The sequence below is a fragment of the Acipenser ruthenus genome, chromosome 32 (genome assembly GCF_902713425.1).
Source record: "Acipenser ruthenus chromosome 32, fAciRut3.2 maternal haplotype, whole genome shotgun sequence".
Taxonomy (NCBI): domain Eukaryota; kingdom Metazoa; phylum Chordata; class Actinopteri; order Acipenseriformes; family Acipenseridae; genus Acipenser; species Acipenser ruthenus.
In genome coordinates, this window is record NC_081220.1 from 3,439,117 (window position 1) to 3,452,627 (window position 13,511).

Below are 13,511 nucleotides of genomic sequence, written 5' to 3' on the forward strand. Positions count from 1 at the left end.
GGTGCAATGTTTGACTTGTTTTAGTTTTAGAATTTCTTAATTTAGGGAAAAAAACAAAACTTTAACATCTAGTCCCTGACAGTGTATATACCCCAAAAAAGCAGGCCAAAACATAAATATGCCACTTCTCTTTAAACAGAGAATAATGCATGGGCTAGTGTGTGATATGAGAACACAGTGCCCCACAAGGCAATGGCTCCACACATCAGGTACGATTCACTGCGATTACTCTGCTAGCTGTGTGCTTCAGGCTCCGCTCTGAAGAGTGCAGGACGCAGGGAGAGGATACGAAGATGTAGTCGTCCATGTAGCGTTTCTTGAGGTTGTCCACGATGGCGTCATCGTTGATCTTGGACAGCAGGACCATGTCATCCACGCCACTCACCTTCACGTTCTGGGTCTGCCAGTGATAGCGGTCCTTACTGCCCTGCGGAGCAGAGAGAGAGACATGGAGACACGTGGACAAGAAACCAACACCAAAGCACAGTACTCACTGAAGTTTTAAAACTAGTCCAGATGTATGTGTTAGCCCCCTTTGCTAGACAGATAGTCGCTTTCCAGTAAGAACTTCACTTAATAAACTAATTGGGAGGGAGGCAGGCAGTGTGGGCTCGTGGCTGGAGCCATTGGTGCTCACAGCCGTATGCAGATTTTAAGCTTATATGATTGTACTGTTTATTTAGTGGTAATAAAGTGCAAAACAGAAGTAGATAGGCTTGATTGAAGCTTCAGAGAGCACGAATCTCTCGTCCGATGACTCCAAATGTCAGAGGGAATAGATCAGTAAGAGCACCGAACCGTTTGTTTCTGGCACGAACGCTGGAGGAGCTTTAAGCGCCAAAAATACATTAGCAGCATTGAACGTTAGTACTGCATGATGTGAACTGTGCTGCTCTTCCAGGACTTTCATTTGTATTTTAATGTTACCAGTGTCTCATATTAAAATGAGTAATACATTTCCTAATCATTAACACATAACTGTCAAGCTGTGTTTTTATTATCATGGTTTTATTTATTTATTTTTTTAACTGCCTCTTTTGTCACAACATGCAAGATAAAGTTTATTTCTATGCCATGCTTGGGGGTTGGGGGGGGGGGGGGGGAGTAATGCTTGCATTAGCTGTAGTGATTGTGAGAGCACGGATTAGAAATGGGACCAGCACAACAGATTACTGAGATTGTTTTCCTCCTAGTTTAAATCTGTATTTCAAATCGGTTTATTTGTATCTTTTATTGTTGTCGTGGACTCTTTGGCTGTCAGTGTAGTTGCTGTTCTGTCTCGATGGCAGAGCGCTGTGTTTATTCATGTTTAGAAAGTAAGCAGTGATGCAATTTGATTGCGCTTTTCTAATGTGGCCGTGTAGGTGCTGTGAAACTCAGGAATGAGCAACAATGCAGCACTGCGATTGGCTGAAACACTTTCCAGCATGTTGATGCAGAGTCGTTATCGGCCTGAGATGGGATGTCGGTGTGGTTCAGTTGCGTGGTCCATGTGAAAGATTTCTGGGGATGCGCCTGGTTAGAGCTGAGGACTGGATGGGAGGGAGGCAGTGTCGCTCTAGTGGTTAGAGCTGAGGACTGGGAGGCAGTATCGCTCTAGTGGTTAGAGCTGAGGACTGGGAGGGAGGGAGGCAGTGTTGCTCTAGTGGTTAGAGCTGAGGACTGGGAGGGAGGGAGGCAGTGTCGCTCTAGTGGTTAGAGCTGAGGACTGGATGGGAGGGAGGCAGTGTCGCTCTAGTGGTTAGAGCTGAGGACTGGGAGGCAGTGTTGCTCTAGTGGTTAGAGCTGAGGACTGGGAGGCAGTGTTGCTCTAGTGGTTAGAGCTGAGGACTGGGAGGGAGGGAGGCAGTGTCGCTCTAGTGGTTAGAGCTGAGGACTGGGAGGCAGTGTTGCTCTAGTGGTTAGAGCTGAGGACTGGGAGGGAGGGAGGCAGTGTCACTCTAGTGGTTAGAGCTGAGGACTGGGAGGCAGTATCGCTCTTGTGGTTAGAGCTGAGGACTGGGAGGCAGTATCGCTCTAGTGGTTAGAGCTGAGGACTGGGAGGCAGTATCGCTCTAGTGGTTAGAGCTGAGGACTGGGAGGCAGTATCGCTCTAGTGGTTAGAGCTGAGGCCTGGGAGGCAGTGTCGCTCTAGTGGTTAGAGCTGAGGCCTGGGAGGCAGTGTCGCTCTAGTGGTTAGAGCTGAGGACTGGGAGGCAGTATCGCTCTAGTGGTTAGAGCTGAGGACTGGGAGGCAGTATCGCTCTAGTGGTTAGAGCTGAGGACTGGGAGGCAGTATCGCTCTAGTGGTTAGAGCTGAGGACTGGGAGGGAGGGAGGCAGTGTTGCTCTAGTGGTTAGAGCTGAGGACTGGGAGGGAGGGAGGCAGTGTCGCTCTAGTGGTTAGAGCTGAGGACTGGATGGGAGGGAGGCAGTGTCGCTCTAGTGGTTAGAGCTGAGGACTGGGAGGCAGTGTTGCTCTAGTGGTTAGAGCTGAGGACTGGGAGGCAGTGTTGCTCTAGTGGTTAGAGCTGAGGACTGGGAGGGAGGGAGGCAGTGTCGCTCTAGTGGTTAGAGCTGAGGACTGGGAGGCAGTGTCGCTCTAGTGGTTAGAGCTGAGGCCTGGGAGGCAGTGTCGCTCTAGTGGTTAGAGCTGAGGACTGGGAGGCAGTGTCGCTCTTGTGGTTAGAGCTGAGGACTGGGAGGCAGTATCGCTCTAGTGGTTAGAGCTGAGGCCTGGGAGGCAGTATCGCTCTAGTGGTTAGAGCTGAGGCCTGGGAGGCAGTGTCGCTCTAGTGGTTAGAGCTGAGGACTGGGAGGCAGTGTCGCTCTAGTGGTTAGAGCTGAGGACTGGGAGGCAGTATCGCTCTAGTGGTTAGAGCTGAGGACTGGGAGGCAGTGTCGCTCTAGTGGTTAGAGCTGAGGACTGGGAGGCAGTATCGCTCTAGTGGTTAGAGCTGAGGACTGGGAGGCAGTATCGCTCTAGTGGTTAGAGCTGAGGAGGACATTGTGGAACTGTTACTGAGCGATGAAGTGTTACTCCTCCTGTCTGGAGAAGGGGAGGGGAGGGCTCCCCCGCAGGCAGGCTGCCACATCGCACTGGCCTCCAGGCACAGTAACTGGAATCATTTTATTATGATGATAGAAAGCCAGCCGCTCCCACTGTGAATCACACTCCCAGCACTGAAGCAGTTCAGCCTGCAGTGATGAACAAGACCTCGCTGAACCGCTGGTCTGCTCCACTCAACTTCTTAGAGTCTCACCTCAGCCTACAGTCAATGCAGTTCCTAACACAGCAGGGACAGGAATAAGACTCCCATTGCAGAGCAGTTTGATCCTTTCCTGGTTTTACTAGGAGTTTAGTAAGACACACTGTGGATAATCAAGCTGGTAGTAAAACCTGGAATGGATGAAACTGCAGGGAGAAGGTGAGCACAATGCTAGACGACGTGCTTGTCGGGGTTTGGGTTTATAATCGCGCGGCTTTCATTTCTGATACTCGTTGTGTTCTAAGGAACAACACAGCATCAGAATAAGGATGTAATATCGAGCTCTCTCGTGGAATATTAGTTCATGTAAACGGCGTATTTCAAATACATGCGTCTCTCTATTCCTGCGTGTGTAGCTGCTAGACCCAGCGCCGCAAATAATACATCACATTAGAATCAGGTGTGAACCGTGCGGCGTAATTTAAGGAATTGGAGTGTGTTGATAGCAGACATTATGTATTAGGTATGTTTTTTGGATTATGTTTCGTATATAACTGAAAACACAACGATAACTTGAGATACAGTTTAAATTGCCTTCGCATTGTTATGAATACCTACATTCGTGTTCTTCGACTGCAGTTCGCCTTGCTTCGTAAGGAGTAATAAAGTTATATTCTATACATATGCTAATTACTATAATTTCCAGTTGTATTTATTTATTTTTTTGGTTAGTTTTAGAAAAAATAAAAATACAGCACGAGACAGTTGATTTGAATTTACAGTCCATTTCATTTCAACGTGGGGAATGAGGAACCAGGCTGTGTCGTTGTGACCGCGGAATGGAGTTTAATTGTTCACAGTTGTCCCACAATGAAAGTTTGGATTTCTGGCGGTCTGTCTCTTGCGCTCCGCTGCACATCAAGTGCGTTCTTCGAATTGCGACGACAGCGTTAACCTTTTACACCAGGGAGGGCAATACGATCCCCATGGCACAGCGGTCTGATCCATTCCTGGTTTTACTGCGAGTTTAATAAGCCACACCTGAGCTTGTTACCTACACTGTGGCTAATCAAGCTCATAGTAAAACCTGGACTGGGATTATTATTATTATTATTATTATTTATTTCTTAGCAGACGCCCTTATCCAGGGCGACTTACAATCGTAAGCAAATACACTTCAAGTGTTACAGTACAAGTAATACAATAAGAGCAAGATGCTGCAGCAGGAGTCTTATTGCCATCCATGTACACAATGCGCGCGGCTCACGAATGGTTTATGGTTAAAGACCTTTTTGTTTATTTTTTAACCTGTGGAATCCACCCCTGTTCTGGCTTCGCTTTAGTCTTTAGAGAAAATGAGAAAATGACAAAAGGAAACTTTTATACACCATATACACCATAATTGAGTTTTGGTTTCTGTTGTTAAAATAAAACTAATAATAAAGTGAACCTTTTAAGAAAAATGCGTTAAGACATGCTTCTCGCGTGTGTCTTGTGCGTCCACTAAACTGTAATATGTATGTGGTGTGTACGTTATCAGTTTATAGTAATAATAAAGGATTTACGCGTTTTTTGTTATAAACATAAACATTGTTTTAGAACGCGGTGCAATGTTGTGTTTATAAATAAAAAAAACAAAACGAAAACAAACGCGTTTTCTTTGTGTCAGGAATGCGTTAAACCACAGCAAAAAGGTAAAATGTATAACCTACCATTGTGAAGTTATTTGTTCAGTCACTTCCTGAAAGAAAAAAAAAAGTTGGGAAAAGCTCTTCCCGTGCTATTAAGAAGCAGCAAACCCGTCCCGCTCGGATATTCCAGAGGTGAAAAGCGAAGAGCCGGAGTTTATAAAATATCCATGACATTTACTGTGTCAGGAGTCCAGCTTCAGAAGAATTCCACCATAGCCTCTCAGACTATCGTTGGTGTTGTTGAACGCGCATGGGGTGGGGTAAACTCAGGGGCGCTTTGCGCTGCTGTATAACAGGTTACAAGTACAGACAGGTGAGGCACAAAAAAGTATTCCACTAATTGAATTGTGGGTATTTGAAACAAACACGGGAGACACGGGTTTATCAAGTGGAACAATCGCCCCATCTGCCGGCAGGTTACAGTACTGCAGTATCGATTTACCGCATGTTTGTGTAGTTCACGTATTTCACGTTCCTTAGCGGCCCTTCCGGTTGTACTGCTTCGGAATCAGTTCGCCTTTTTGTTTTGAATAACGGGTTCTTCACTGGGAAAGCTCTCTGGAAGGGCTAGCCCAAAACTGAGAAGTTCATATATGTGAAACTCAAGTGATATGTTGCAATATTGTGACAGACAGCGCTGGCCAAGTGTTGCATCAACTAGAATTGTAGGATTGAGACATAATATACACCACACTCTGTGTGTGTGTGTGTAATACACACACTACCGGTCAAAAGTTTTAGAACACCCCCATTTTTCCAGTTTTTATTGAAATTTAAGCAGTTCAAGTCCAGTGAATAACCTGAAATGGTACAAAGGTAAGCGGTAAACTGCCAGAGGTTAAAAAAAAAAGTTTAGGTTACCAAAAACTGAAAAATAATGTACATTTCAGAGTTATACAAAAAGGCCTTTTTCAGGGAACAAGTAATGGGTTAACAACTTACAGCTGTTCTGCAGCAATGGAAGTAAATTAAGCCTTGAAAGTTGATGCTAACAATTCCTACAGGTGTCCCAACTTTTGTTGATTACTTACAAACCCTCTGTCTGTATAAAAGCAGTGTTGGAACAGACTGTGTTACTACACCCTCTTAAGCATTATTTGGACAGTATTGTACTGCAGGAAGTAGTATTTTGCTCTCATAATGGCGAGAAAAAGGCAATTAACAAAGGAAGACAGACAGACCATTATAACCCTTAAAAGTGTAGGTCTTTCCTTTAGAGAAATTGTAAAGAAAGCCAAGGTGTCAGTGAGTAGTTTCCCACACCATCAAAAGGCACTTGGAAACTGAAGGAAACAGGAAGAGGTCTGGCAGACCCAAAGCCACAACAGACAAGTTTCTGAGAGTCAACAGCCAGCGTGATAGGCGGCTCACAGGACAACAGCTTCAAGCACAGCTTAACACTGGTCAAAGTAAGCAAGTCTCAGTTTCAACTGTGAAGAGAAGACTTCGAGCTGCAGGTTTGACAGGTCGAGTGGCAGTAAGAAAGCCATTGCTAAGATGGCAAAATAAGGAAAAGAGGCTTGCCTTGGCCAGTGGACTACTGAAGACTGGAAGGTGGTCTTATTGACCGATGAATCAAAATTTGAAATCTTCGGTTCATCACGCAGGGTTTTTGTACGCCGTCGAGTAGCCGAAAGGATGGTTCCTCGGTGTGTGACACCAACTGCCAAACATGGAGGAGGAAGCGTGATGGTCTGGGGCTCTTTTGCTGGATCCAGAGTCGGCGACTTGCACAGAGTGACTGGCACCCTGAACCAAAACTGCTACCACAGCATTTTGCAGCGCCATGCAATATCCTCTGGTATACGCCTAGTTGGTCAGGGGTTCATCCTACAGCAAGATAATGACCCAAAACATACCTCCAGGCTATGTCAGAACTACCTTAGAAGAAAAGAACAAGACGGTAGGCTTCAAATCATGGAATGGCCAGCACAGTCTCCAGACTTAAACCCCATCGAGCTGGTTTGGGATGAACTGGACAGAAGGGTGAAAGCAAAGCAACCTACAAGTGCAACACATTTGTGGGAACTTCTGCAACAGTGTTGGGAAAAACTTTCCGAACAATATTTGATTTCCAATGTAGAAAGAATGCCACGAGTGTGCTCGGCTGTTATATCTACAAAAGGTGGCTACTTTTGATGAGTCAAAAATTTAGATTAAATTTTGTTAAACAAACGATTCCATGATTTCTTTTTTATCTCCAATTGTTTATTTGTTCTATGCTTTAATTTCAGAGTACATTGAGACATTAAACTGCATAAATTTCAATAAAAACTGGAAAAATTGAGGTGTTCTAAAACTTTTGACCGGTAGTGTGTATTTTTATATATATATATATATATATATATATATATATATATATATATATATATATAAAATATGATCATTTAACCTCATGTAAAGAAACTGGGCAGTCTTGAATAAAGCACCTGCCAACCAAACACCAGCCTACCTGCTCTCTCAAACCGTGACTGACACTGGCCTGCATGAATGTAACTCGTACAGCTATGGCCAAAAGTTTTGCATCACCGACATAATTAACTAATTATGCTTCATGAAGTCAAATGAAACCTGCTGAACAATGGTTACGTTAACATATTAAATTATGTACTGCTTTGTAGTTTTCCATATACAAAAAACTAACATTTCAAAATCTACCACTTCATCTAGCAAACTCTAACACAAAATACTGTGTTGGTATTATGGCTTCCTGTAGCCTTTTGCGATTTCATTTTGTAGTTTTTGTTTTAATTTGATCAATTGATTTTCACAGAATGTGTAAGCGCTTACCAGTGGTAGTGGGAGGCCTCCGTCAAAAATCTATTTCATGAAAGCACAGGGTCTGTAGGTGGGAATTCTGCCTGTCAGTAATGGCTACAGATGCATACTTCCTCTGGCTGTTGTTTCACCTCTCATGGGGTCTAATTGCAGAATGAGCTCGTCTTTGCTGGCCGGTACAGGTAGGTACGCTCTCGTGCACACCGTGACGTCAATGCTGTTGTATTGAGCAGCGGCTACACAGATCAGAATGGGTTGTATTGGAATTTGTAGCGGGCAGATTCCACTTCCAGATATTTATTTATTTATCCCCACCAGAAACAAATGGTTTAAAGAGAGTGTAGCTAAAAAAAGTAAATACTATAAAAAAAATAAAATCTAAAGAAATCCCAACTCTTACCTCAAAGGTCTCAAGGGTGCAGTTCTGTATCGAACGTGTATTTGTTTAAAACATCATGAGCCACTTTCTCAAAGTGTTACTCCAGTCTACAACGAACCCCTGTTCATTTCACAAAACTAAAATCAAAACAACCAAGCTATGTACTCCAAGTTCTCTTCAGCACTTTTGAGGTGTTTGCTTTGGCCCCACATGTGTTACAACACTTAGGATGGGACCAAATCAAAACTTTGACAACCCGCTAATCGCACTTAACAAAACTATTTAATAGCGTTTTCTTTTTATGAGTAGAAGAAATAAGATACTTACAAAAAAAACAAAACACTATGAAATAGTTTTGTTAAGTGCGATTAGCGGGTTGTCAAAGTTTTGATTTGATCCGGGCCTTAGTTAAAGAAACCACGGCTTCAAAGCTCTTTTCATATCATTATTTCATGTTGACTTAATAGCAAAATACAACAGCTAACAAAGTGCTTCCTGGTACCCAATGGCTTCCTGTGCTGTAGGTCAGATCCACGCCAATGATCCAACTGCAAGTAACCACGTGACCTACAGCAGAGGAAATCATCAAGTAGTAGGAAGCAGCGTCTAAGCATCTATACTAGTGTTGTGTTTGAGGAATACATGTCAGGCTGTGATCAGGGCAGACAGAGGCCAGCCTCATAGATTACAATGCCCAGGCTGTGATCAGGGCAGACAGAGGCCAGCCTCATAGATTACAATGCCCAGGCTGTGATCAGAGCAGAGAGAGACCAGCCTCATAGATTACAATGCCCAGGCTGTGATCAGGTCAGAGGCCAGCCTCATAGATTACAATGCCCAGGCTGTGATCAGGGCAGAGAGAGACCAGCCTCATAGATTACAATGCCCAGGCTGTGATCAGGGCAGAGAGAGACCAGCCTCATAGATTACAATGCCCATGCTGTGATCAGGGCAGAGAGGCCAGCCTCATAGATTACAATGCCCAGGCTGTGATCAGGGCAGAGAGAGACCAGCCTCATAGATTACAATGCCCATGCTGTGATCAGGGCAGAGAGGCCAGCCTCATAGATTACAATGCCCAGGCTGTGATCAGGGCAGAGAGAGGCCAGCCTCATAGATTACAATGCCCAGGCTGTGATCAGGTCAGAGAGAGGCCCAGCCTCATAGATTACAATGCCCATGCTGTGATCAGGGCAGAGAGAGGCCAGCCTCATAGATTACAATGCCCAGGCTGTGATCAGAGCAGAGGCCAGCCTCATAGATTACAATGCCCATGCTGTGATCAGGGCAGAGAGAGGCCAGCCTCATAGATTACAATGCCCAGGCTGTGATCAGAGCAGAGAGAGACCAGCCTCATAGATTACAATGCCCCGGCTGTGATCAGGTCAGAGAGAGGCCCAGCCTCATAGATTACAATGCCCAGGCTGTGATCAGGGCAGACAGAGGCCAGCCCCATAGATTACAATGCCCAGGCTGTGATCAGGGCAGAGAGAGGCCAGCCTCATAGATTACAATGCCCAGGCTGTGATCAGGGCACAGAGATACCAGCCTCATAGATTACAATGCCCAGGCTGTGATCAGGGCAGACGAGGCCAGCCCCATAGATTACAATGCCCAGGCTGTAATCAGGGCAGAGAGAGGCCAGCCTCATAGATTACAATGCCCAGGCTGTGATCAGGGCAGAGAGGCCAGCCTCATAGATTACAATGCCACTGGGGAGAATAAGGAGGCAAGAAAACATTTTTTAAAGCCTTTGCTAGATATTCCTGTTTTTGGCTAAACCAATTTGTGAGACACAGGTGAGACAAGTAGTTTAATTTATTATACAAAGAACAATTCACAAGTTAAAGGGAGGTCCTCAGTCACATGATCCTGGGGCTGGTCCTTGCACAAACACTTAAAACAAATCCAAAGATGAAGTGGAACAAACAGAAAGAAACACATTGTCTTTCCTCCTGCGCAGCTTCTACAAGAGGGGGAAAAACAAACAAACGCTAAGGGGTACAGAAGAGGAGTCCTAATGCTGGGTCTGTAGGAAGGGAGGGGGGGGGGGTGTGTGGTTGAATGATCCCAGTGATGGAGCCCTTTTATTAGGGCACTGGGTTGACTTCTCCCCCCTCCTTTAAAAAAATAAGAACCACACCTCCAAATCAAGTTCAGATGTCCAGACTGACAGCTTGCAGCTACTCAGTAATCAGTAGGGTTTTTTTTGTTTCCCCCCCCCCCCAAATCTATAGTCTGTCGTCACTTAAAACCAGTAGATAATCCTTTTTAGTGGAGCTGAACCTTTTAAAAATAAAAACATGGCCTAAGTCTTCAGCAAATCCGAGTGTCTTAGTGTCTGATAAAGAGCTCCTTGTCTCCAAACCCCTGGAGGAATCCCCCGTCCTGTTGTGTGGTTTCACTCGTTGGAGATCTCGGTTCTCATGTTATTGGGAAGTGGAGCTGCTGAACCAGGGTTGTGTAGCATTGCTTCTGCAGAGTGCAGGGATGTTTGCTGTATTCAAACGTATGAGTATATACAAAGAAGAGGGGGATTGTGCCCATGTCACCCCCACACGGACCCCTTGCTTCCATGTCACCCCCACACAACCCCTTGCTTCCATGTCACCCCCACACAACCCCTTGCTTCCATGTCACCCCCACACGACCCCTTGCTTCCATGTCACCCCCACACGACCCCTTGCTTCCATGTCACCCCCACACGACCCCTTGCTTCCATGTCACCCCCACACGACCCCTTGCTTCCATGTCACCCCCACACGACCCCTTACTTGCTCACTAAATGGCTTCCCTGAACAGCACTGAAAACTAGGCCAGCCAAGGAACAAACCTGTCCTTCTAGAGCCACGGCCTTAATACTGAAAAGTACAAAACATGTGCCAAAGAATTTGACTAAGATGTGATTTATCTTCCTGTAAAGTAAACTGTTCCCTTTAACTTTGTTAGTTGCTAATATTCTGAGTGGTTCTTAATGCAGTGACTCAAATGTTGTTGTTTTTGCTTTAAGCCGAGTTCAGGAGCTGCTCTTCAGTACCAGTTGCTTGGCGTAGACACCTGTACCATAGCCCTTCCAGCGAGCACACACTCCAGATTAAGATTGTGTACTGCTGGCAATACACAGCTGTGCACTAGATGGCACTTACTAATATAAAGACATTATATATGTCAATGGAAGGCAGCTAGAACTGCAGAGCAGCTTCTGAACTCAAAGCAACTGATCACACTTGCAAACAAACCCACAATATGTAAGTACAATGAGAATCACGGACTGCAATCATCATACAATTGCAAAGGGGCCGGTAAAAATGACAAAACAGGATCTATAGCGAGGCTACAAACAGGAGCTGCCTGTCTATTCAAGGAAGTATATTAAGATACAAAGTGAATCCAGCAAGCTAGTGGTCTGAGTGGTAAAAACAGGCAACAGCCGCCCCTACTCAATCAATGCATGCATTACTGTGCGTACATCCAGTTCCTATGGACGTTCCTTCACATTTAATGGAACCGCCTTGTATTTGCAAATACATCTTTTGTAGCAAAATCCCCATCAATCAGATCCTTGTCCTTCTAGAAGGGCTGGTTTCACAAACCCCTCTAGCATTAAAATCAGACCTGTGAAACCAGCCTCGGTCCTGGGACACAAGCACGAGGAGGCTTCTCATTCAGGGGGGTGCTTGGCGGAGGGGCGGGGCAGGGAGCGGGCTCACATGATCCCGTTGGTCAGGTACTGGAAGCTGCTGTACAGTTTGTTGATGAGGGGGCTCACATGATCCCGTTGGTCAGGTACTGGAAGCCATCGTACAGTTTGTTGATGAGGGGCGGGGTGGGGCAGGGGGCTCACATGATCCCGTTGGTCAGGTACTGGAAGCTGCTGTACAGTTTGTTGATGAGGGGGCTCACATGATCCTGTTGGTCAGGTGCTGGAAGCCATCGTACAGTTTGTTGATGGGGGGCGGGGTGGGGCAGGGGGCAGGGGGCTCACATGATCCCGTTGGTCAGGTACTGGAAGCCATCGTACAGTTTGGTGGTGATGGAGCGCATGCTGCCATCCACCATCTGCTCCACCAGGACCTGCAGCTGCTCTTCCGGCAGGTTCATGTGGAAACGCTCCTTCAGGTTCCGGACAGTGCTGGAGCCGTGGAAGCAGGGTAGGTGGGAGCCTGGAGAGAGGGGACAGGAGAAAGAGAGACGAGGGAGAGGGGACAAGAGTTAGTTTGATTTATTAATCACTTACGACTAGACAATCTTCCAGAACGCACATTAAATCAGTTGAAAAACACAGGAAACTGTCAATGACAAAGCATCCCTTTAATTGGCTTTAATAAACAGGACCTGGGGCTTCCTAGTGGCGCATCCGGTAAAGCCACACAATTGGCGGCGGCGGCGGTGGGGTGGGGGGGGGGAGGGGGTATTAGGTCGGCCAGGGTGTCCTCGGCTCACCGCACACGAGCGACCCCTGTAGTCTGGCCGGGCGCCTACGGGCTTGCCTGCAAGCTGCCCAGAGGTGCACTGTCCTCCTACGCTGTAGCTCTGAGGTGGCTGCAGTGTGTAAAGAAGCGGTCGGCTGACGGCACACGCTTCGGAGGACAAAATAAATTGTCCATTTTGACTAATTATAAAAACAATTGGTGACTACTAAATTTAAAATAAATACATACATACATACATACATACATACATACATACATACATAAATACAGGACCTTACTGCCCTCTCCTCTCTCCCCTATTACTCCTTCAGATCCCTTACTATCAGTACGTTTACATGACAGTATTTTCCGAAAACTAATGTTTTCGGAAAACTGAATCAGAAAACGTTTTTGTGTTTACATGATTAATGATAGAAAATCGAATTAGAATTCAACTGTATACATGGATCGAAGTTTTTGGAAAACGCAGGATATTTTCGCATGCAAAGTACTGTAGTTGCCTATGTACGATTTGAAGACCGCACATTTCTGAGATAGAACAGAGACCAATCCAATAACTCAAGTGCTTTATCGAAGTGTCAGGTCTTAAATTCAAAGATTACTATCCTATACCTCTATCCAGATTCCCCACAATGTGCAGTCAGCCTTTCCAACAGCTCATCCAGTTCTATATTACCAGTTTCTTTTGCAGACATTATTTAAAATTATCACGTCATTTTATATACAATATACATTTTGTTAGTTTCCAGAAATGAATCGGAAATTTCAAGGTGCTGTTTTCAGAAAACTGACTTTCGGAAAATTCCCATACATTTTCCAAAAACTATGTTTACATGACATTTGACATCAGAATTAGTTTTCTGAAAAATATCGGAATTCTTATGCTCATGTAAACGCACTGTATAACTCTGTTACATCCACTGCATACTGATTTACAGGGATGGAAATACAGGCTCCCAATGCATAGCCGTTTGATCCAGTCCTGGTTTAACTAGGAGTTTAATAAGACACACCTGAGACTTACCTGTACAATGTGGATAATC

The 13,511-nt window shown here is 45.3% G+C and overlaps 2 protein-coding genes across 4 annotated transcripts in view; both read right to left on the reverse strand.

The window, feature by feature from the left end:
* Positions 1-5,186, reverse strand: part of LOC117968884 (unconventional myosin-Ie-like) — a 50,015-nt gene extending 44,829 nt beyond the window's left edge. The window contains exons 1-2 of the mRNA XM_059006036.1: positions 4,900-5,186; positions 290-427 (exon numbers count right to left, since the gene is read on the reverse strand). Coding sequence (XP_058862019.1) covers positions 290-427; positions 4,900-4,902 — 141 coding nt within the window. The 5' untranslated portion in view covers positions 4,903-5,186. The remainder of the gene's footprint in view (positions 1-289; positions 428-4,899) is intronic.
* A 4,649-nt stretch (positions 5,187-9,835) lies between these two features.
* LOC117962940 (phosphatidylinositol 4-kinase beta) overlaps positions 9,836-13,511 on the reverse strand; it is a 48,194-nt gene continuing 44,518 nt past the window's right edge. For all 3 annotated transcript variants that reach the window (XM_059005922.1, XM_059005921.1, XM_059005923.1), the window contains one exon: positions 9,836-12,198. In XM_059005922.1, coding sequence (XP_058861905.1) covers positions 12,017-12,198 — 182 coding nt within the window. In that variant the 3' untranslated portion in view covers positions 9,836-12,016. The remainder of the gene's footprint in view (positions 12,199-13,511) is intronic.